The sequence below is a fragment of the Phoenix dactylifera genome, unplaced genomic scaffold (assembly GCF_009389715.1).
Source record: "Phoenix dactylifera cultivar Barhee BC4 unplaced genomic scaffold, palm_55x_up_171113_PBpolish2nd_filt_p 001412F, whole genome shotgun sequence".
In the NCBI taxonomy this organism is placed as follows: Eukaryota; Viridiplantae; Streptophyta; class Magnoliopsida; order Arecales; family Arecaceae; genus Phoenix; species Phoenix dactylifera.
Window position 1 is genome coordinate 38,745 of NW_024068734.1, and position 23,913 is coordinate 62,657.

Genomic DNA, 23,913 nt, shown 5'->3' on the forward strand with positions numbered 1-23,913 from the left:
GGTGTTTGAAGACATCGCTAGAGCAGGAAATTGATTGCTAGTTTCTTCTTAGCTTGACCAACCAAAGGGGTGCTAATCGCTACAGCATGATAAGCATTAACTTGGTAGTTTTGAGGAGAGTTGGACACTCCTTGATGATATGCCCTTGTTGTTTACAGTAAGTACAAAACTTCTTAGCATAATTGATAGCAATATGGTCATAATCTTTGTAGCTATATCACTACATGTTTTGCATATCCCTACTCATTCCCTTCCCTTGAAAATCATAAGCAACAAAATTTTTTTGCTTCAAGGAGGCTTGTGTGAGAATACGTTGATCTTCCTTTAGCAATTCTCAAAAACAAACACCTAGAGATGGAGGAGGATCACGGTTCATCAGATTGGAGCGAGTAGCCTCAAATTCAAACCGCAATTTCATCAAGAATTGATATCTCTTGCTTTCTTCATGCACAACCTGAACAGCATAAAGAGATTCTGCTGGTACCTTGGCATAAACGATGTCTGAAAACTCCACCTATAAGTTTTGAAAACCGCAAGTAGTCTTGAATGGAGAGATTGCCCTGCGAGTAACCAGTAATCTCATACTCCAACTTAAAATGCCTTGCTATGTTGTCCTAATTATATACCTTTTTCAGGTATTCCCATATGGATTTGGCAGTTTTATAGGGTCTCAAATTAAGAACAATCAGCGGGTCAACATACCCTGATATCCAGGTCATCACCTGAGCATCTTTCATCTTCCATTGAGCCAACTTAGTAAGGTCGGTAGGGGCTAGATCACTACCATCCACATGGCCCCACAATTCCTTCTCGGTTACAAGTAATTGAAACTAAAATTTTCAGGTAGAATAGTTCTTACCAGTGAAATGAATATTAAAAAAGTCAGAGTTGCTTGCAGCCATGGTGATCACCCGAAACCAAAAAACCAGCAGCCATCCGAAATGTCAAAAGCATCAAAAACAGATCACCCGAAAGAAATCAGCAGCCACCCGAAATGCCAAGAGCACCAAAAAAATGGTCACAACAAACCAGAGAACTAAAAGATTGTTGAACAGCCAATCAAGAGAAAACCAAAACCCCAGAGGCCTAGATAAATAGAGCTATCCACCAAAAGAAGGCAAAAATTTTTAGAAAACAAAAGGAGCACGAAGAGGCTCTAATACCATGTCAATTTGGCTGAATGCCCTCCATCCCAAAGTTCCTTTCATTAAAAAGACTATAATCTCATAATTACATCCTGATTATTTGCTCCTACTAATTACAATACCTCTAAATAAGAAAGGTATTTACAATAGTTTCCATCCAAACTATATCGCAAATATAGTAATATGTACAACTATTTTTTTACAAGAATAAGTTGTTATATGCAGCTGCAGGCAGGCTGCAAACTTAAGGCAAAAACCTTAGAGAGTTGAGCTAGCAGCCCACAAGCATATCACACTAACATTTTCTGCTTCTAGAAAACCATAACAATAATTCATCTGTTTCAATAAAGTCAGGGATGCATCTCCCTTGAATGAAAGTAAATTGATTTGTATAAATCAAAGTTATAGTTTTGAGTTTGTAAGCCACGACATTGGTGACCATTTAGCTTGTAGTCAGCTACTTTTGAGGCTCCTCCTTCAAGCACTAACACAATAAAAGCAAAGTCAATACAATGAAGGTCTAAGCTTGATATGATAGGGGAGAAGCAAGAGATTTCTTTAACCCACTTAATTTGAATCTCTTAAAAGAATTTAAGAAAATAGAAAAATAGGCAAATGTAAATTCTAGGTCCCTTTTCCTTCATTAATGAATATAAAACTAAGTTACAATATCTCTATTTATACTACAAAGATCCGTCCTTATGCAATATAGGTCAGACTTGTCTTCTAGTTAAGAGAGCATAATTTTTTTTTGAAATATACATGACTAGTGAAAATAATTATAAAAAAGCTAAAATTCTAAAAGAGGTAAATATCATCTTCTATAGACTTTATCTACAACCACTTCATCTAATTCTTCCTAAATTAGGAGATATGATTGGTTAAAGTATTACTTGAAAACAAAAATTGCTTTGATCGACACACTTCTTGTCCCAAAAGATGGAATCTGATCACTTGGTGCACCTCACCCTTGGAGTGCAGCACCATGTCGCAAAGCTTGAAAAGGTACCCAATATCTCAAAAAAACAGAGAGATCACCTTAAATAGACATCATATGGGCAAGTTACCGCCAAAAGTTTGGCATACAATTTTACTTCCTGATGTGGCAATTCTTGTTCCCAAATCATGTCTATTCCTTCCTATAGTTGCTAAAGTATTTCACATCGAGTCTAATGATTCTTCTAAAATAGAACTCCTCTTGTTTAGGAGATTTACATCTTGCTAATTCAAAATTAAAGATGTGGGAATGCCCACTTCCTATCTCATGATTGAACCACTTAATGATTCTAGGAAGCAAACCCTTCTAGCTAGTTAAAAAAGACTCAATCCTCCTGCATTTGGTTTCTATGACCTTTCTCTCAATGATATAGTTGTCGTATAGTGGCCTTTCTTGCTCCATCCATAGATCATTCACTGCTAGTAGCACTGATTCCTAGCTTTGGTCTTCTTTGCTCTTTGATCTTGGCTACCCACTTGCCTTACTTCCACATCCGGATCTCATTGAAGGGGACAACAACTCCCCCTCCATCTCGGTCTTAGTCGATCAATTGGTGGAACTGAGAAATGAGAGTTTGACCTCTCACAAGTAGTATCAGTTTCTTAATTCATCATCAAACAAACTTATTGTAGACATTAATAAGTCACTTCACTTAGGCAGCAGTCACAAGGTTCATATTTCCATATGTTCTAGAGATATTGATCATAAACTCCCTCCTTTTCTTTACGAGTTGATATTTCCTCTACTTCCTATAGAAAAGCAATGTACCTCTCTATCATTGCAAATTTAAAGGCACATTGCTCGGTAATTTTCATATCAATGTGCTTTCCTCTAATACCTCTAAGCCTACATTAGTTGTTGCCTTAGGTTTTCTCACCATCAGACTTAATTTTGAGTTTGCTTGCTCAAGTTTAAGCAGTTCCTCAATCACAGTCAGGTTAAAGACTACTGTTCCTTTCTTCTTGGAACCTCCTTCAATTTCTTTCTCTTTGGTTGCAACTTGAGATGAATGGTTGTTACAACAATTTTTTTGAGTCATATTGGCTTGCTATATGCTTTGCTCCCCATTTGGCCTAGTTTTTCACCATCTTTCTTGGAGTTGTCACACATCTTTCCCTCCTTGGACTAGTTCTTCTCCTTAATTTTCTTGACTTTTATGTTAGGTTTGCTGATATCTTCAAATTTAAAGAGTTTCAGTTCCTTCCAAATGCTCTCAAGGAGACCTCCAACATACTTCATAAAGGCTACATGATCATCGATGGAGATCCTAAGTGAGATAGTTTACTTATGGAACTTAGTGGTATAGTCCTGGATATATTGATCATACTTCTACCGTAAGTACTACCACTTAATCCGCCAACCTTTCGTATGACTATTTGGGTAGAATTACTTCTTAATTAAACTCTTAAATTTGCTCCATGTCAGAATACAAATGTCATTATTTCTCATGTGCGGATTTCACCAAGAAAAGGCATGATAGGAAAGCTTGGGACGGGCAAAATCTACCTTCCGAGCACTAATGTATGCATAGATAATGAAATAAGTCTCTAACTATTCTAACCAAATATCTAGCTTCTTTGCACTAACAGTTCTATCATAAATAGGGATCTTGATTCGAGCTTCGACTTTAAAAAGTTGAAGAGGGGGTTGTTGAGTGCTGGCAGATTGTTCATCCTCTTTGCTTGATGGTAGATCCTCATCGCTAGACATACGAGATACCTTCATTATTGAAGCTGGTGGTCCTTGTGTTGAGGGGGTTGCAAGTCGAGATATGAACTTGGGAAGTTGGGCAATATTATCCTCCAATTGCATAAGATATCCCTTCATCTCATCTATCATAGTAGTTATACTCATTTTTTTTTCTTTTGATGAATTTCAAGCACCAATGGCCCTTCTATCATCTTTCTATATTGTTCACACATTTGGACCAAAAATTAAGGCTCCTATAGATGTAAAGGACCGAAGCTCTAAAATCGACTTAATCCGATCCGGAAGAAGGAAGTCCTTCAATCTACCTAAAAGTCAATCATCAGCCTGTTGATGATTGAATTTGTATATGAATTGATTAATTAATAAAATATTATTTGGCATTATTCATCATTTATTTATACATCTTCAAATGAACTCTTGTTATGTGATGAAGTCCTTAGGACTCCCTTATATTAAAGGAGGATTTATCTTCGAGTCCTTAAACCTGTTCGTGACCAAATGATATGCTGTTACTAGGACGACAACATTATCAAGATTAGATCGTTGTGTGACATATACGTTGGTTGTCCTCTTAACCAAGAAGTGTGGAGATACTGATATGTCATACGAGTGAAGTGTAGGAGTATATTTCACTGAACATGACCAATTTCGAAATGCTCTGCTGTCGATAGATGTTCCGAGTGGGTATGAGTATAAGTATTCCTCAGACTTGATATCACCACAGTGATTAGCAAATAACTCACCGTACTTTGGTACCGGACTAGCAGAATTTCTAATTCTGGGATGGAAAGTTACTGGGTGCAGTCAAATACTTGCAAAATCGGTGCGTGAGTCAAGATGGAATTGACCCCTTCTGAAAATAGGAGATAATGCTTTGTGTTCAATTTAGCAAAACCTTGGGTAGGATAATCCTTGTGATGAGTCACAGAATTTCTAAAGTTGATCACATAGTGGATGTACTGATTAGAGAGTTGACAGAACTCTGAGATCATCCTAGCATTAGGAGTCAAAGGGACGAATTATACAGTAACCATGATCCAGGATTTCAGAATATTTGCTTCGCATATATTCGACCTATCCAGACGTCGGGTACTATTGCTAGATGGTCACATCGATTAGTGCAGAAAGTCGTTCCTATACTACCGGCTTAGGTTCGAACCTATGGGGTCACATGCATAGAAGTTTTCTAGGTTGATCATAAAGGCTGATGGACGATTAAGAATCATCCAGAGATAATTTGGTCAATTTGATTAATAAATTATCATAGTAAAGGTTGCTGAAAAATAATTAAAAAATTATTGGAGGATTAATTGACAATTAGATTGCTAATTGACTCAATATGATTGAGTGATTGAGCTTGGGATGAGCCAAATTGATTGAGATTCAATTTGAATTTCATCAGGGTTTGACCTAATTGGAATAGGCTCAACCAAATCAATTTAGGCTTCAATCATGGTTTGGCCTAATTAGATTAGGTTCAACCTAAGTTAATTTGGGCTTATGATTGGTTCATACCCTGATTAGATCAAGGAATCAACTTAGAGAATATTCCTTTAAGTTGTGATCACATTATCAGATTAGAGTGGATCCCTTGAATCAAGGATTGGATGACACATGTCATTTTCTCCTTGCATGATGCCATAGATTGATTTGATCCTAATTTAGTTAGGATTTAAAATTGAAATGCTGATGACACATGGTGACACATTGCAAGCATCAGAGATGGGGTGCCATATGAAGGAATTGTTCAAAAGTTATTGTGAGCAAAATTTACTAAATTGTGAACTAACCAAATGAGGTGGTATGTAGAAAATTTGGTAGATTGAGATTTGATCAAAGGATATGATCAATCTTTTGGGATTTGATCTCATCATTTTGCTTCATCCTCTCATACGCCCAAGCATAAAAGGAAATCAGAAGATGGCTTGAATTAATAGGGGTATCTTGATGAGATTTTAATTAGATTGAAATCAGCCCACACGCCTCTCTTCATTCCTTTTTTATTCTCACGCCTAGGGTTTAATAGTTATTCCTTTGGGGCGTCCATTGTAATCTGAGATTTTTGTGAAAAATCTGGAAACTCTACTTCTCCTCTTCATCCTCCATTCACCTCTTGTCTTGGTCTGATCAAAGGTTGATCAATCCAAGAAAGAAAGAAATATTTCAGCCACAGCAGGGTTCTACGCAAGCTAGCACTTCCGTGGAATCAAATCAATCCGAAGCTTCGCGTGGACGATCCATAAAGGCCGGACACGTGTGCGGCTGCGAGACACAGATCCATAGAGTCTTCACATTCGAAAGGTAAGAGATCCGATCTCTTCTTCATTCTTAGTTAGGTTTAGAACTTGACTAGGGCAGAATTTTCAGATCATGTAATTAATCATGCACAAGTTGTTTTACATAATGTTGTTTAAAGTTCCTGGACTTATTTATTTCGAGATATAATCTCTTGCATGCTTAGAATTAAATAGTTTAATTCTATCTTTCCGCTGCAATTAAAAAAAAAATTACATGCATACAAAAACCAGCTCGCACTTTCATCTACTCAATTTGAATCTTTTAAAAAAATAAGAAAATAAAAACATTGGTAAAATTAAGGTCTAGGTCCTATTTTCTCTCATTAACAAGTATAAAATAGAGTTGCAAACCTCTATTTATACTAGTGAGGTCCCACTTGCACAATAGGGCCGAATTTCTTTTATAGGATACAACTATTTCAAAATAGACATGACCAATAGAAGTAATTATGAAAAATTAAAATTCTACATCGATTTGGTCTATAGTCACTTCACCTAGTTCTTCCAGATTGGCAGATATACCTAGTTAAAGACTTTTTTGAAAAGAAAATTTTCGCTTTGACTGGGCTACTTCGAGACCCAAACAATGAAATATGGCCTGATCACTTGGTGTGCCAAATCTTTAGTAGGTGGTGTTATGTTGTAGAGCTTAAAAAATTATCTGAATTTTTTTAAAAAAAAAAACTCAATTGGATATCATGTAGACAAGTTAGAGCCTTCGAAAATTTGATGCACAATTTAGATTCTTTATATGATGAATCTCACTCCTAGATTCTGTTAAGTCCTTCCCGTAGTATCGAAAGCAATCTAAATTGAGACTGGTGGTCCTCCTAAATCGAAGCTACCCTTACAGAATTTTGCTAAAATTATAATCAAATCTTCTTTGACAATATCCCAAAATTTCTAGTAAAAATAAGATTTGAAAACCACCAGACTAGAACTTTCTCAGCTCACAGATCAAAGAATCTTCTTCGTTGACTTTACAAGTAAGATTCTCCAATTGATATCATAATTGGGACATAAAGAAGACCACTCTAACGAAATCAATGAAGTTAGTTCTCCTGCCATCTACCATTTTATTGGGCCGATTGCTATCAACGAAGTTAATTCCTTCTAGGTTGGAACTACTTACAAATTGGTCTCTGTTGTGTAACTCTAAAGATGCTGCAGTTTCTCCCTGGTCTAGATCTGGCTTAATTTGTTGTTTATTTAACATGCTCTATCTTTTAACATGTTTGTTTGGCCTCATGGCTTGATAACGTTGATTACTTTTTCCTTTTTAATAAAATAGTTGCAGTTTTCTCTCCATTCTCTTCACCAAAAAAAAAAATGTTACATGACATGATCCCATTTCGTAGAAGAGTTCATGTGATGTTATACAAACCTAACCAAACTGATTCCAGGGTAGAACAATATCTGCATAATTGCAGGGTGGGTTTAGTTCATGCGCGCTCATCTTGAGCTGAATTTTGCTCCAATCACATTTCAGTCAATGTCATTAATATCATCGATCGTAAATTACAAATAGAGGTATGCGAAACAAATATACCAACACGATCATCCGCACGATGCAAATCCCTCGAAGAGAAATGTTTAATTCATGAATAATGCATGGCTAGGCAGTCATGCACCCATCTCCGGGATTAGAATGTCTCTTTACAAGTATCTCCTCTCTCAATATTCACATACTAAAATCATGTGTGTTTCACCATTTATAGTCTAAAATGTTACATCCATGAACAGTATGCGATTGTGCGGCAGATGCCCATATTCCTGAAATTAGTATAACTTTATAAGTATCTCACCTCTCTACATTCATGGAGTACAATCAAGTATTTTTCACCATTCATAGTCTAAACAGATTATATTTATAATAAAACATATGAACAATTTTTTCTTTCTTTCTTCTTTTTTTTTGGTAGCGGCTTACACACGACGAGTGTGGATGCAGCCAACAAAATCAGAAAATAAAAGACTACATAAAGGCTCCGGCACTGAGCCGCAATCGAAAGCCACACTTTTTCAAAAATCTGCAAATATCGCGGAGCAGAAGCTGATCTAACGATTTTTTCTCAGTTTGCAGTATTGCATCTAAGTCTTTCAGGATTACAACGATTACCAATACTCTCATGGACAGAAGAGACCCTTTCTATTGTATTTTAATTATCTGCGATTCTAAAGCTTTCTATAAAGCCTTGTGCCACTAACAAACTTTATCATGGACAATTTGAGTAATACCACGGAGAGCACTTAAATCAGCTTACCGGTAAGCCCCTCCTAATGAGGTCCTAGGTTCAAAAAAAAAAATGGTGGCATCCCTTTTGTTTGCAAAATAAGTATTACTGCATCGGATCGCCCCAAAATTCACTGGGCTGATATGGCAGTCGGGGATTGGTGCACTACGCAGGCGAATAGGTGGCATAGGTCGGACCTCACCCAGCTCAACCAATCATCAACTTCCATATCAGACCGATGAACTGAGCGGGGATCTAGTGGACGAGCTCTAGCTTTTTTCTTTGGAAATGTACAAAAATAAATAAATAAATAAACTGGAATTTGCCTCGTTGCCCAGTGCCAAACAATTGTAATGGCAACAACAAAAACTCATCCTGATCTATTGATTCAACTTCAAAGAAAAGTTTACTAATTCTTCATGTCATAATCCTTTTAGCCTGCAAATAGGTGAATTAATTCCCAAGCCTCCCTTATTGACTTTGGCCCCAAACTGTCACCATCTTCTAATCAGTCTATTGTCTATTCCATAATTATTTTCAAAACTTCCTTCAGGTTCTTTGCTTTTCTAACTTGATATTTTGGTTTTTGGAGCTGACGTTAGCACCAGACTAGTCATAACCTTACACATGTTACACACAAGAGATGAAAATGACTCTATCTAGTCTTTCTCAAGTCATCACATCCTTGTGAGGCTTCACAAGTTACCTGCTATTCCCAAAAGTCATAATGACTTTGATGCGAGAAGTTATTGACATAGTTGATGAAAAACTTAGGGAATCTCTTTCTACATACACGCACCACAAATGCATGCACCTAAAAATTACAGATACGTCTTGGTTCATAAAGACTCATTAAATCTAAATATAACTTCTTTACATATCCTAGTTTCACCTGTTTGCAAAGTAACGTGGGTTCAATTTTTGCATGGCTTGGTTTATATGGCCTACCGTCTCAGACTCCTATTTTTACCTTTAGTAGATGTGGCCTTTTCAAACCGGTTCAAATGATGATACCTCCCAAATAATTTTATTATCAGCTAATAAACCTTTTCAAACCGTTCAGAATGATGCCCACCCAGATGCTTTTGCTATGCCCAATGATCATATCCAACATTGATGACCGTACATCATCTTTCCATGTATGTAAAACTATCTGCAGATAAGAAATCTTGACATGGTAAGTGTAGGAAATTTATCTCTAATGCGAAAACTTATCATCTACCATGCAATCTAAAAGTTGAGATGCTAGAACTTATCATTTAGTCAGGATCAATGTAGGAACTTTTCTATTCCATTCCATGTCTCTGAAGTGGTTGGATTTATCATTTTCAACGAGCAGCCACGACCGCCTGTTCACGGTTCTTTTTATTATCAAACAACAATTTCATATTTATAAGGTTCTTACAATCAGGTGTAGAAAACAAACAGATGCCACAAGCTATTGTAGGTACATCCATGCACAAAATCTGATGATTACCAAACAAAAGCATGCCTCATGATAGGTATGGTTAATCTATGTGTAGCAAAAAGTATGTTTATAGTGAAACATATATATAATCTTAATAAATATAGAAATTATTTTTCAAATAAATACAGCATCATGCACTATCTACAAATGTGCCTGAAGTGCACAGAAAGACAAATATTAGTTGTATAGAAGTCCATATGCATCACATGAACAGAAGATACCCTCAACAACACTACTAGTTCATTACCTCTGTATCCTGAGCATGAAAGCATCTGGCTGGTTCCATGAATAATGTACCATTATTTTGTAAGTATTTTTGTGGAAGAATACTTTCCTGACAGTTTCTGTTACCTTGATATTTTACCATAAGCAGGCAACCAAATTCAAGATATATGTAATCGAGCAGATCAGCTTTTACACACATATCAGGAGCAGTTACAATCAGAAATATTGGATTCTTGCTACATATTTGATAGAGCGGCATGACAAACATACCTGCCAGAACTTCTCATCAATGTAATATCCTTAAATCAAGAGGTGAATTCATTCAACTCCATTCTCAACATCATAGCAGTCAATAAGAAACAAAAGAAGCTACCTGTACAAGATGAAAATAAATTGCAGATCAAAGTTGCCACAATTTCAATACCATTGAAGACAACTCCACAACACCATACTGCCCTCCTCTCCAAGATCACTAATCAGAAATAGAAAGACCCAAATATGCACCAATTGACTGTATGATTCAGTCTAATATGGAAGAATGAGTAAAATGAGCAACAAAGCTTCTAAACAAATTTCTAACACATCTCATCTCTTTTCTCCATGTTCCCTCTATACTGTTTTATCCAGTATGTCAAAAATATGAACCTTCAGTTCCTGGCATCAATATAACACATCAATCCAAACAAATTTGAGAGCTTAAAGGGGGTAAATTAATCTACATCATGGAGAACCAATAGTTTAAAAGGACATCCAACAACAGTTTAAAAAATGAACCAATAGTTTAAAAAATGAACAAATTCCAAATTCAAATCCCAAACCAAGCAAGCCAAAGTCAGTGAATAGTGAAAAAAAAAAAGACATCCAACAACACCGACCACTCTGAAACGGACAAGTCTCTTGATCTTTCATGACCCAGTGACCGACAGCGCTCCACCAATGATGCCAAGTAACAACAAACCACAAAATTGATAGCCTCTGTCTTGTAAGATATTGTAATCAATGGACTCTGCAAATGATGCCACTAATAGACTGCATATGCAAACACACATGTCCATGAACATACCACCACCATACACAAAAAAAAAAGAAAAAAAAAAAGCATAGACATTAACCAGCCACAAGATACAAGCCTGGTTACTCAGATTAACAAGAAACAACATGGTTCTGTAACTTTTTGAGCAATAACAGACACTTGAAATTGGAGTTAAATTATATACAGATGCACCAAAATCAAAACACTGGTCCAAACAACAGAAAGTCCAAAGCAGATCATGAAGAATCCTGAAGCCTGAGACACAACTTAAAAGTTTAACCTTGTTCTGAATTTAAACCTACAACTACATGATTAGAATTAAAAACCACAGACTAAGTAAGAAGACATGCATGGCTGCTAACAGTTACAAATTTCTACATATAAAGAACTTAGCATGGTCATTCCTTTGAAGACTTGTTGATAAGGGACTTGTGGATATGGGGAATGACACCACCCCCTGCAATGGTGCCCTTGATGAGAGTATCAAGCTCCTCGTCCCCTCGGATGGCAAGTTGAAGGTGGCGCGGGGTGATCCGCTTCACCTTAAGATCCTTGCTCGCATTCCCTGCAAGCTCCAACACCTCCGCTGTCAGATACTCCAATATTGCTGCTGAGTACACAGCTGCAGTGGCTCCCACACGACCATTTGCTGCAATCCTTGACTTCAAATGCCGGTGGATCCGGCCAACCGGGAACTGCATAAATAACAACAAAAACATAGGTTAAACACAGAAATATGTTCAATTTTAGCTGTCTGTCGATCTAGTCTACCAGGAACTACACAGGCTAGAGCCACGAATAGCAACAACAAAGACCACACACTCAAAATAGTTTCTGTTTCTCTTTTCTCACTTACATAAAGCTCTAAAGAGAATCAAGTTTTACACCACAAAGTCCAACCCTACCAACATGGGGTCCAGGTTATGAAAAAATTATAACATGAACCTGCATCTAAGGCAAGACTAGAGCGCAAACTCAATAGAGTACCGCCTTGAATGCCCATTCATCAGATTTTATGCAGAAAATTCTGCAACAAAAGTAGATCAATTGAAATACTGGAGCAAATCTTCTGACAATGTTTAAAATTATTATTTGCAAATTATAAAATCACTGAAATGCAAGAACAGATAGCAAACTCAACAGAGTATTGTCTTGAATGCCCATTTAGCAGATTTATGCAGGAAATTCTGCAACAGAGGCAGAACAATGAAATACTGGAGTAAATCTTCTGACAATACTCTCGCTCTCTTGGTGACACATACAAAGACAATTTTTTAAATTATTGTTTGCAAATTTGTAAAAGCACTGAAATGCAACTTCTAAATATAAAAATTATGCCTCTGTCTAGATATTCCAATTATTTCTGGAAAATAATTACTGATTCAACTGAAGATTCTATGAATTAAAGTATCAAACATAGAAAGGATACATCTCAGGTCTGTAACCCTTCACAACCTAGATTTTAACCTCAAGCTGCAGCCAAGATCTGACACTATGGGTCAACCAAGTTCATGCTACACCAGAGAACAATCCCTGTGCACACACCAGACCTAGCCCATGCTTTGCTAGGCCCAGAGATCTGCCTAAATGTATCAACAAGCCAGACAATTTTTTTTTTCTTTTTATTTTGCTAGCCTACAATATGCTCTGTGACAACTAGCGAGAACTACGAAGAGCATGCAAACGTTGATGGTCCAATAACAAACAAACTAGACATAGTGCCCGATTGCCCACTATTGGTTGTCCAGGGAGTACTTGCCATTGCTATGTCAGCCCGTGTCAAGCATGCGGCTCACATTGGCCTATCACTTGGTTATGCACCCTAATTAAGCCAAGGATAGACCTATATTTCTTTGGTCCATAACATTAGAAAACTAACCCAGCATTTCTTTAGCCTACAAATTGGTTATGCACCCTAATAGCTCCAGAAAGCCTGCGATGTGTCTCAACAGAAAACAGAAAAAAGAACAGATAAATCCAATGCCCACAACCAAATTCAACACAGGAACTTTGAAACAAAAGGGAGAACCAATAGCATACTTCATTGTGACTAAAAGATCATTCACTCAAGCCATCAACATTATAAACCATTAGCTGTGCATCAATTTTGGGTATTACAGCAGGCATGTTGATTCTTACCAGGCCTAAGAATCTAAATATTTACTCCTGAATGATCATAAACGTAATAATTAAAACATATTAAATAAAATATATAAATGCACAAGAAACACTATTTGTGTGATAACATAATTAAGCATGCCCACCTCGACCTAAAAAGGCAAAGACGCATCTTGGTCAAACACAACAATCCAACAAAAAAAGAGGCATACTAAGGAGCAAAGAACGACTTTGAGAGCTAGAAGATAAAAACCGAATCCATAAACGCGTCAGATCTGACCCAACTCGCTGCCCACAGAGCTCAAAGAAATCAAATGTAACAGCATCTCTAAGAAGAACAAGAAGGAAACGAGATTTACCTGCAAACCAGCTCGCGAGGACCGGGAGACGGGCTTCTTCTTGTCCTTGTCTTTGTTTGCCGCCGCCGTCGTCTTCGCCGCCAGAAGACCCTTTCCTCCTTTACCCGCCATCTCTCCCTTCCTAAAACCGAAGCAATAAAACAGCCCATTTCAACGCAATTACAAGCCCTAAAACCCTAAATTTCTGGATCTAGCCCAAAGAAGATGCGGAGAACCCCAATAGAGGAAATTAGGAATCAAATCTTCGTAACCCTAATCGAATCGAGAAGAAACACCTAGGATTCGAATGAGGAAGAAAGAAGAGAGAAGGAAAAATACCCTTTTTTTACTTTCCTGTCGTTTCTCGAGAGCGTCGAATGGTATCGAGAAGGAGAGGAAGAGGGCGATTTCAAAGGAGAAATAAAAGGAAGGTGGAATTGGGAATAAAAAGGGGATATGAAATTTCGGAAGGAAAGGCGGTTACTTTTTGGGGGCGATTGGAAATTTCGAAATTCGACTGGGTTCCCTCGTAATGTACCAAACCAAGTTGGGTTCGGATTGCATCTTTCGCACGAAGTAATGATTGATTTTCTTTCATATGATGTGACCGTTGGAGCTCTCAACGCACAGATCGCAAAGCACCCCGACTGCCACAATTGGCGATATGCACAGATTTGGAAGCGACTAATTCCGCGATCCAACGGTGGATTCGCGCGGAGAAAGGTAAATCCTTCTTTCGCGCGAAACATACAACCCCGAATGATGAAACTGGGTTGCTGGGCTGGCTCTAACGCCCACGAAAGCACGTCGGCGCTTTTTTTTTTTTTCTCAATCAACTTTTTATGTATGGGTTGCATCATTTTGATGGTCGAACTGTTGCTACTTCTTTCTCCTTTTTTTTTTTTTTTTTTTTCCATATAATATTTATACCATTATATCCAACAAAATCAAAAAAGAGAAAAAGACAAAGAGAGAAAAGAAAAACTCATAACTATCCCACATGAAGCCACCAGAGTATTGGGCAACATATAAAACCACCTAATCAGCTACCTTGTTCGCCTCCTGTACACATGAATAACATGGGGGTCCATATAATCTCGCAATGAACTATGGATATTATGCAGAAGGGGATGCTCAGCCCCGCCTTAGCATGGCCTTGGATCCATCCGATGACAGTCACCGAGTCCTCTTCAAGATGAATTTGGTCGCCCTCTCAAGTTGCCTTCAGCACAGCTCCAAGAATAGAAGCGTCACAGAACCAACGGCCCCAGTCGCAATCAATCTGAAATTAAGACCTCTGATATCGAACCCAGCACCACCTCTTCTCCCATCATTAAACACGTTGTCGTCGAAGTTCATCTAGAGAAAGCTTGGGGAGGAAGGCTCCCAGGTGATGAGTATCGTTTGAGGTACTACTAGAGCTGAATGGGAACTCCAGATATCTCTTGCGATCCCAGTTTCTTCAGCGATCTGAGCTTGAGTATACTCTGCCCTTAAAGAATATAGCATTCTTGTCTAGCTAGACATGATAAGTAACATAAGCACATTTGACACCACTGGCTACAATGACAAGTCGCTCCATGTAGCCCTTTCGATAAGCTAGGACGTTGCCACATAGGTCGAAAACTGCAGAAAACACCAATTAGCTCCGGTCAACTGTCACACTAGGGTTTCCCTTGGGCAGCTAAATAGAACATGCTCCACTAATTCCTCCATCTTCAAGCATCCGTCACAAGTAGGGGAAAACCTCACTCCCTTTTTGCAAAGAACAGCCTTGGTCGGGGGTGAATGTGAAGCCTCCATAACTAGCTACCATCAAGGCGCCTCAACTGTATACAGATCTCCGAGATCAGAGGCCCTCACCTTGGATATGCAGGTCGAATCCTAAGTCCTTCTATCCGGCCCACCCCTTTTGATACTAGTGTTAGGGATCAACCCTACGATTGCGGAATATAAGAAATAGTAGGAGAAAGAAGAACACGGCAAAAAACAATAGCAAAACGCACAAGACACCCAAGTTTATGTGGTTCGGAGTCCCTTGCTCCTACGTCCACAGCCGCACAGATCAATACTTCACTATATAATCAAAGAAAGTTACAGAGATTCAAGAGAAGAGAACAAACTCTCTTTCTTACAGCAAAAACAATCTCTCTCAAGACGAGCAACGCGTCGTATTCCTGATGCACACAAAGGATCTCCTTTTGGAAACTTCTCGTTGATGAGTTCTAGGGTTTCTCAAGGTTGCCACACACCTCTCGTGTCCCACAAGAAGTCTATATATACCTCCCAATCTCTTACTTTGATTAGGGCTCAAAAAACCTTGGCTTGGACCCGGTTCATAACTCAGCCTCGCGTGAAAATCGTGCTCGAGTCGACTCCCGCAAGTCTGCGAGTCGACTCGAAAACAGTCCACAGAAAATGCCTCTCTGTCTGCCTGTGGGAGTCGACTCCTGGAGTTCTCGAGTCGACTCCAACACTGGGGAGTCGACTCCTATGGATCTGAAGTCGACTCCAAGACTGTGCCAAGTCTGCCTGCGTGCCAGAGTCGACTCCAAGTCTGCTGGAGCCGACTCCGGACCTTGCTGAGGGTTTCTTTCTTTGCTGATTCAACTCTGAATCTTCTTGAACTCTTTCTGGCTTGTCTTCCCTTGATCCTCCACCACCATAGTGCACATAGGGGTCTTGGAAAAGGGAATGGATCAGGCTCCACAACCCAACAACTCTCCCACTTGGAGACTGATACATCCAATCGTGCATCTATCTGAAAAATAAACAAACTTCCATATCTTGATCTGTATTCTCTGTGCGGCACCTCCATTCAACTAGCTTTGGAGGCCAATTGAGGCCATGCATAGCCTCAATTTCTCTGTAGTGACTGTCTTAGTCAATATATCAGCTGAATTCTTTGCTCCTTGAATCTTCTCAAGTAACAAACTGCCATCTTCTAGCAACTTCCTGATGAAGTGATACCTCAGTTGTATGTGCTTCGTTCTCGCATGAAATATTGGGTTCTTGGCTAAGTGAATAGCACTCTGACTGTCGCAGAATAATACACTACAGTTCTGTTCTCTGCCCAGCTCTTTCAGAAGGTTCTGCAGCCAAATCATCTCCTTGCTGGCTTCTGTAATGGCAACATATTCTGCCTCTGTTGTCGAAAGAGCAACGATCTTTTGCAGCTGTGAGAACCAGCTCACTGCTGTTCCGCCTATGGTATAAACATACCCTGTGGTGCTTCTTCTAGTGTCCCTCCCAGGTCTGCATCCACAAAACCTTGTAGTATTTGACTGCCTTTTCTATAACACAAACCTACATTTCTGGTGCCTTTCACATATCTTAGGATCCACTTGACAGCCTCCCAATGTTGTCTATCCGGATTGGCCATGTATCTGCTCACAGCTCCCACTGCATGTGCAATGTCGGGTCTCGTGCATATCATAGCATACATCAAGCTGCCTACAGCTGAAGCATATGGTACCCTTGACATCTTCTTCAGCTCCTCATCATCCTTGGGTGATTGCTCTTTTGAAAGTTTGAAGTGGCTTGCCAAAGGTGTCTTCACAGGATCTGCATCTGTCATATTGAATCTATTCAGCACTTTATCAATGTAGTTAGCTTGAGAAAGCTTCAGTGTTCCAGCCACCTTATCCCTTTCAATTCTCAGCCCAAGCATCTGTTTTGCTGCACCCATGTCTTTCATTGCAAACTTCCTTGATAGCTCTTTCTTCCATCTTTCAATCTCTTATAGGTTAGGTCCGGCTATCAACATGTCGTCAACATACAAAAGTAAGATGATAAAACTGCCATCAAGTACCTTAAGATAACAGCAATGATCTTCTTGACATCTTACAAAACCATTGTTGATCATGAATCCATCGAACTTTTTGTACCACAACCTCGGGGCCTGTTTCAAACCATACAAACTTCTCTTCAGTTTGCATACAAGGTTCTCCTTGCTAGGGACTGCAAAGCTGATAGGTTGCTGCATGTAGATGTCTTCATCAATCTCTCCATGGAGAAATGCAGTTGTAACATCCAACTGCTCCAAATACAGATTTTCTGCTGCCACAATACTCAGAATCACTCTGATTGTTGAATATTTGACTGCCGGAGAGAAAATCTCAGTGTAGTCGATACCTTCCTTCTGTTGGAAGCCTTTCACAACCAACCTTGCTTTGTACCTCTTGCTGCCATTATGTTCCTCTTTAACTTTGTAGACCCACTTGTTCTGTAAAGCCTTCTTGCCTTCTGGTAGTGAACTGAGCTCCCAAGTTTGATTTCTATCCAAGAACTTCATCTCGTCCTTCATGGCTAACTCCCACTTCACCGAATCTTTGCTTTCCATGGCTTCTTCATAACACTCGGGTTCACCTTCATCTGTCAATAGCAGATAATGTAAAGAGGATGAATATCTATCCGGTTGTCTGGAGATTCTTGTAGATCTTCTCAGCTGCGGTATACTTGGTTGAGGTTGTGCCGCAACAGTTTCTGAATTTTCATGATTTCTCTGAACTCTTTTGGCAACGTCTTCTTCTGTAATCTCTTGCAACTCAACTTGCTGTTTTTCCTTGCTTTGCTCCCCTACATTCTCAAGATCTGAAGTATTCTTGTCCTTATAGAGAACTCGCTCATTGAATATCACATCCTTGCTTCTGATGACCTTCTGGTTCTGCGCATCCCAGAACTTGTAACCAAAATCATCTGTACCGTATCCAATGAAGAAACATTTTCTGGACTTTGCATCTAGCTTGTCCCTTTTCTCTGCATTGATGTGCACAAAGGAGACACACCCAAAGACCCTCAAGTGTGACAAATTTACTATTTTTTCTGTCCACTCTTCTTCAGGCAATTTGCAATCTAGGGGAACCGACGGGCCTCTGTTTATTATATACGCTGCGGTGTTGACTGCCTCAGCCCAAAACATCTTGGGCAAACCAGCATGGATCCTCATACTATTGGCTCTCTCGTTCAGGGTTCTGTTCATTCGCTCAGCCACCCCATTTTGCTGCGGTGTGCTCAGTATTGTCTTCTCCATTCGGATTCCATTCACTGCGCAGAATTCCTTGAACTCACTGCTGTCATACTCACCGCCATTATCAGACCTTAGTCGTTTTATCTTTGCACCAGATTCATTCTCCACCAGACTTTTCCACTTCTTAAAGGTGACAAATACCTCTGATTTGTGCTTCATGAAATAAATCCAAACCTTTCTGGTAGAGTCGTCAATGAACGTGACATAATAGTGTGAGCCTCCAAGAGATGCAACCGGTGAAGGCCCCCACACATCTGTGTGTACAAGCTCTAGCTTTTCTGTCTTCGGTGTTCTTCCACCCTTTGAGAAACTAACCTTTTTCTGCTTTCCAAATATGCAGTATTCACAGAGACCTACATCAACAGTTTTCAGATCTGCTAGCTTGTTCTTCTTCACCATCATCTTCATACCTTTCTCACTCATATGTCCGAGTCTGCGATGCCAAAGACAACTATCTGCACCTGTTTCTGTTAATGCCACCGTATCCTTGGTGTCATTGGTCATGTAGAGAGTCCCCAACTTGTTCCCACGTGCTATCACCATAGCACCTTTGGTAATTTTTCATGAACCACCTACGAAGGTAGTAACATACCCTTCGCTGTCAAGCTGCCCAACAGAAATCAAGTTTCTCTTCAAGCCTGGGACATGCCTCACATTCTTCAGTTTCCATACTGACTGATTCGGCATCCTGATATGAACTTCACCTTTCCCCACAATATCTAAAGGCTCATCATCAGCGAGATAAACCTTTCCGAAGTCTCCTGTAGTGTAATTTAGCATACACTCCTTCCGTGAGGTAGAATGAAGCGAAGCTCCAGAGTCTAGTATCCACGATTCCATAGGACTGTCCACGCTAAGAATCAAAGCATCGTTGGCTTCATCTGTGGTTGCATTCACGGACACCTCGTTCTGCCCCTTGCTTGGATTCTTCTTTCTGAGCCAACAATTCTTCCTCGTGTGGCCTATCTTGCCACAATGCCAGCAGCCATCACCTTTCGATCTAGACTTGCTCCTCCTCTTAGACTTTGATCTGCCACGGTTTTCACTGCGTTGCACAGTTCTTCCTCTGCCTTCAGATGTGTTCAGAATCGAACCAGATTTCACACCAGACTCCCTCCTTCTGATATCTTCACTGAGTATCAGATTTCGGACCTCCTCAAACTTCAGTTTGTTTGAGCCGCAGGAGCTGCTTACAGCTGTCACCGTTGCACCCCAACTTTCTGGCAAGGAGGATAGAAGAATTAGGGCATGAACTTCATCCTCAAAACTGATTTCCACCGAACTCAACTGGCTCGTAATCAGATTGAACTCATTGATGTGATCAGTAACAGAGGAACCTTCACTCATCTTCAGATTGAATAAACGGCGCATCAGGTACACCTTGTTGGAGGCCGAGGGTTTTTCATACATATTCGACTGTGCTTTCAGCAAACCTGCTGTTGTCTTCTCTTCCAAAATGTTGAACGCAACGTTTCGAGCCAATGTCAAGCGAACAACTCCCAAAGCCTGACGATCCATTAAATCCCAGTCGGCCTGTGACATATCTATCGGTTTCATACCTTCAAGAGGTAGATGAAGTTTCTTCTGATATAAATAATCTTCGATCTGCATCTTTCAGAAACCAAAGTCTTTGCCGTCAAATCTGTCAATCTTGACCTTGCCTTCTTCAGCCGCCATTGCTCTCACTTTTTCCTTTGAACCAGATGGCTCTGATACCAGTTGTTAGGAATCAACCTTACGATTGCGGAATATAAGAAATAGTAGGAGAAAGAAGAACACGACAAAAAACAATAGCAAAACGCACAAGACACCCTAGTTTATGTGGTTCGGAGTCCCTTGCTCCTACGTCCACAGCCGCATAGATCAATACTTCACTATATAATCAAAGAAAGTTACAGAGATTCAAGAGAAGAGAACAAACTCTCTTTCTTACAGCAAAAACAATCTCTCTCAAGACGAGCAACGCGTCGTATTCCTGATGCACATAAAGGATCTCCTTTTGGAAACTTCTCGTGGATGAGTTCTAGGGTTTCTCAAGGTTGCCACACACCTCTCATGTCCCACAAGAAGTCTATATATACCTCCCAATCTCTTACTTTGATTAGGGCTCAAAAAACCTTGGCTTGGACCCGGTTCATAACTCAGCCTCGCGTGAAAATCGTGCTCGAGTCGACTCCCGCAAGTCTGCGAGTCGACTCGAAAACAGTCCACAGAAAATGCCTCTCTGTCTGCCTGTGGGAGTCGACTCCTGGAGTTCTCGAGTCGACTCCAACACTGGGGAGTCGACTCCTATGGATCTGGAGTCGACTCCAAGACTGTGCCAAGTCTGCCTGCGTGCCAGAATCGACTCCAAGTCTGCTGAAGCCGACTCCGGACCTTGCTGAGGGTTTCTTTCTTTGCTGATTCAACTCTGAATCTTCTTGAACTCTTTCTGGCTTGTCTTCCCTTGATCCTCCACCACCATAGTGCACATAGGGGTCTTGGAAAAGGGAATGGATCAGGCTCCACAACCCAACAACTAGTACAGCTAGGATCCTCTCAACCAGCTGCTCCCCAAAGAGGCGATGAATTGTCGATACATCCCATCTCCTATCCCTCATGCTAAAAAAGTTGCACGCCTTGAGATCTGAGCTATCCACATCAAACATGGTTGGCCATAGCTGCAAAGCCAGGTCAAAAATCCATGTATCATTCTACACATCAATTGATTGGTCGTTGCTGATCACCTATCTAATCTAACATAGCACCCTCCGAGCATGGGAGCACATATTGTGCCAAATGAAGGTGCAATGCCGACCATCCTGGAAATCAGGTGCCTTGGTCTGGCTGCTGTGCTTAGCTCTCATCAATATACTCCATAAGCCCTCGAGCTCAAGTAAGTACTAGGCTGAGGATGATAGTGTTATTTTGATGATTAACAAGCAATTATCAAGAGTATGTTATAAGTTAAATCGATACTTCATTTATAAGTCTGTTACTCTCAGTATATTTGTATAAATTGATAAAGATACATTTCATTATTTATATGAATGAATCTAACCTTGAGATGCAGCAAAGTGTGGATTGAGTCGACCCAAAGGATGATTGGGTCGACCCCGGCACATCAGGAAAGCATTTGGCACACTTCTGCAAAAATGGCACAGATGAACAGTAAGTTGGGTCGACCCAAGGAAAGCATGAGTCGACCCAAACATCAAGCTTCTCAAACAACTCAGAAAATGGTTCTCTAGAAATACTGAGAGGGTCGACCCAAGATGAAGTTGAGTCGACCCAAGCTTGAGTCGACCCAAACCCTGAGTGGGTCGACCCAAAGGCAAGACAGAACAGATGACAGAAAAGGTTCTCTGGAAACCCTGTTAGGGTCGACCCAAGAAGAAGTTGAGTCGACCCAACTGAACCTTGAGTCGACCCAAGGAAAGGTTGGGTCGACCCAAGTGAAGGAAGGCTGAATTGCAAGTTTCTGTGTTTCTGAGAGGGTCGACCCAAGGAATGTTTGAGTCGACCCAAGTGAAAGTTGGGTCGACCCAAGGACAGGTTGAGCCGACCCAAACACGGGCAGAAGCATAACGGCTAGTTCTGCAGAAGTACTTTTTGTCCTTCCAACAGTGAGTAACGGCTAGTTTTTGAATTCTAACCATTGGGGCTTGTCCAATGGATGAAGAAAACTATTTAAAGTGGCACTATTCATCAGATAGAACATCCTTTCCAAAGAATATCAAAGAGTACACAAGAAAGAGAAAGTGCCCTAATCTTCTTCATCCAAGTGCTTCATTCAAGAGTCAAAAGAAAGTGGTTGAGCAGATTCAAAGAGTCATCAAGAGCTCCATCCACCCTTGAAGAGTGAAGCATCCTTGATAAAGAAGAGAGAAGTCACATCAAGCGATAAATATACTCTAAACTCTTCTTTGTAGATTATATTGTTATATTTGCTCATCTAGGAGTTTAAATCTTCTTCCTTTGTTTATTAAACTACTTGTAAAGGTTGGTTGGTTAGCCCGCAAAACCAACGGAATAGGTTGATTGGTGAACCCGGAAAACCAATTGTAAAGGTTCGTTGGTGAGCCCGTAAAACCAACATAGATTCGTTGGTGAGCCCGTAAAACCAACATAGGTTTTTGGTGAACCCGGAAAACCAAAGTGTAAAGGTTTTTGGATTGTGAGCCCGGAAAACAATCCAACTGTAATCCGCGGGATTATAGTGAATTTCCAAAGGGTCGCTTGGGGAGTGGACGTAGGTGCTAAGGAGCGCACCGAACCACTATACTTCTTGTTGTTTGTATTGTGATTTGTTTAAGTTTACTAACTCTTCATTTAACACAAGTAAGATAGTTAAAATTAAAAGAAACCAATTCACCCCCCCTCCTCTTGGCTTGTCACCTTGGGCAACAAGTGGTATCAGAGCAAGGTGCTCCAATAGTACTCATTGATCTCACAATCAAGAGTTAAAGATCATGACAACCTAAGTGGGATGTTCTATGAGTGAGGGGCAATCCACAAATAGACCACCTCTATTTAATGGCACAAACTACACATACTGAAAAGCTAGGATGAGGATATTCATTCAAGCTTTAGACTATGAATTATGGTACATCATTACTAGAGGACCTCACACACCCACACTTAATATAGAGGGCACTATCATACCCAAACCAGAAATGGATTGGAATGAAAGTGATAGAAGCTTGGCACAGTTAAATGCAAAAGCTATTAATGTACTTTATTGCTCATTAGATGTAAGTGAATTTAATAGAATATCTACTTGCATCTCTGCTAAAGAAATTTGGGACAAACTTGAGGTCACTCATGAAGGGACCAATCAAGTTAAGGAGTCAAAAATAAACATATTAGTACACAAGTATGAATTGTTTAAAATAGAATCTACTGAGTCCATAACTGATATGTTTACTCGTTTTACTGAAATTATAAATGGGCTTAAGAGTTTAGGAAAGTCTTACACTAACTCTGAATTGGTGCGAAAAATTCTCAGGTCTCTACCAAGAATTTGGGAGGCCAAGGTAACCGCAATTCAGGAAGCTAAGGACCTCAACACACTACAATTAGAGGAACTTCTAGGATCACTCATGACCCATGAGTTGACAATGAGGCAAAATTCGGAAGATGAGGTCAAGAGAAGAAAGCCCATTGCCCTAAAGACTACCACCCCTAAACAACAAACTGAATCGGAAGATTCAGATGATGATGATGAATTTGATGAAGAAGGGATGGCTATGCTTGGAAGAAAATTCAGAAAATTTATGAGAGGTAAGAATAGATTTTATAAAAAGAAATCCTTCCTCAAAGGTAGCTCAAGCAAAGAAA

At 39.8% G+C, this 23,913-nt stretch overlaps 1 protein-coding gene and 1 pseudogene across 1 annotated transcript; one reads left to right on the forward strand and one right to left on the reverse strand.

Moving 5' to 3' along the window:
- Nucleotides 1-11,183: 11,183 nt before the first annotated feature.
- On the reverse strand, nucleotides 11,184-14,051 carry LOC120108590 (probable histone H2A variant 3). Its single transcript, XM_039122249.1, has 3 exons — nucleotides 13,905-14,051; nucleotides 13,587-13,707; nucleotides 11,184-11,804 (listed from the first exon to the last, which is right to left on the reverse strand). The coding sequence occupies exons 2-3, from the start codon at nucleotides 13,695-13,697 to the stop codon at nucleotides 11,508-11,510; spliced, it is 408 nt and encodes a 135-aa protein (XP_038978177.1). The 5' UTR covers nucleotides 13,698-13,707; nucleotides 13,905-14,051; the 3' UTR covers nucleotides 11,184-11,507.
- A 93-nt stretch (nucleotides 14,052-14,144) lies between these two features.
- Nucleotides 14,145-23,913, forward strand: part of LOC120108591 — a 32,251-nt pseudogene continuing 22,482 nt past the window's right edge.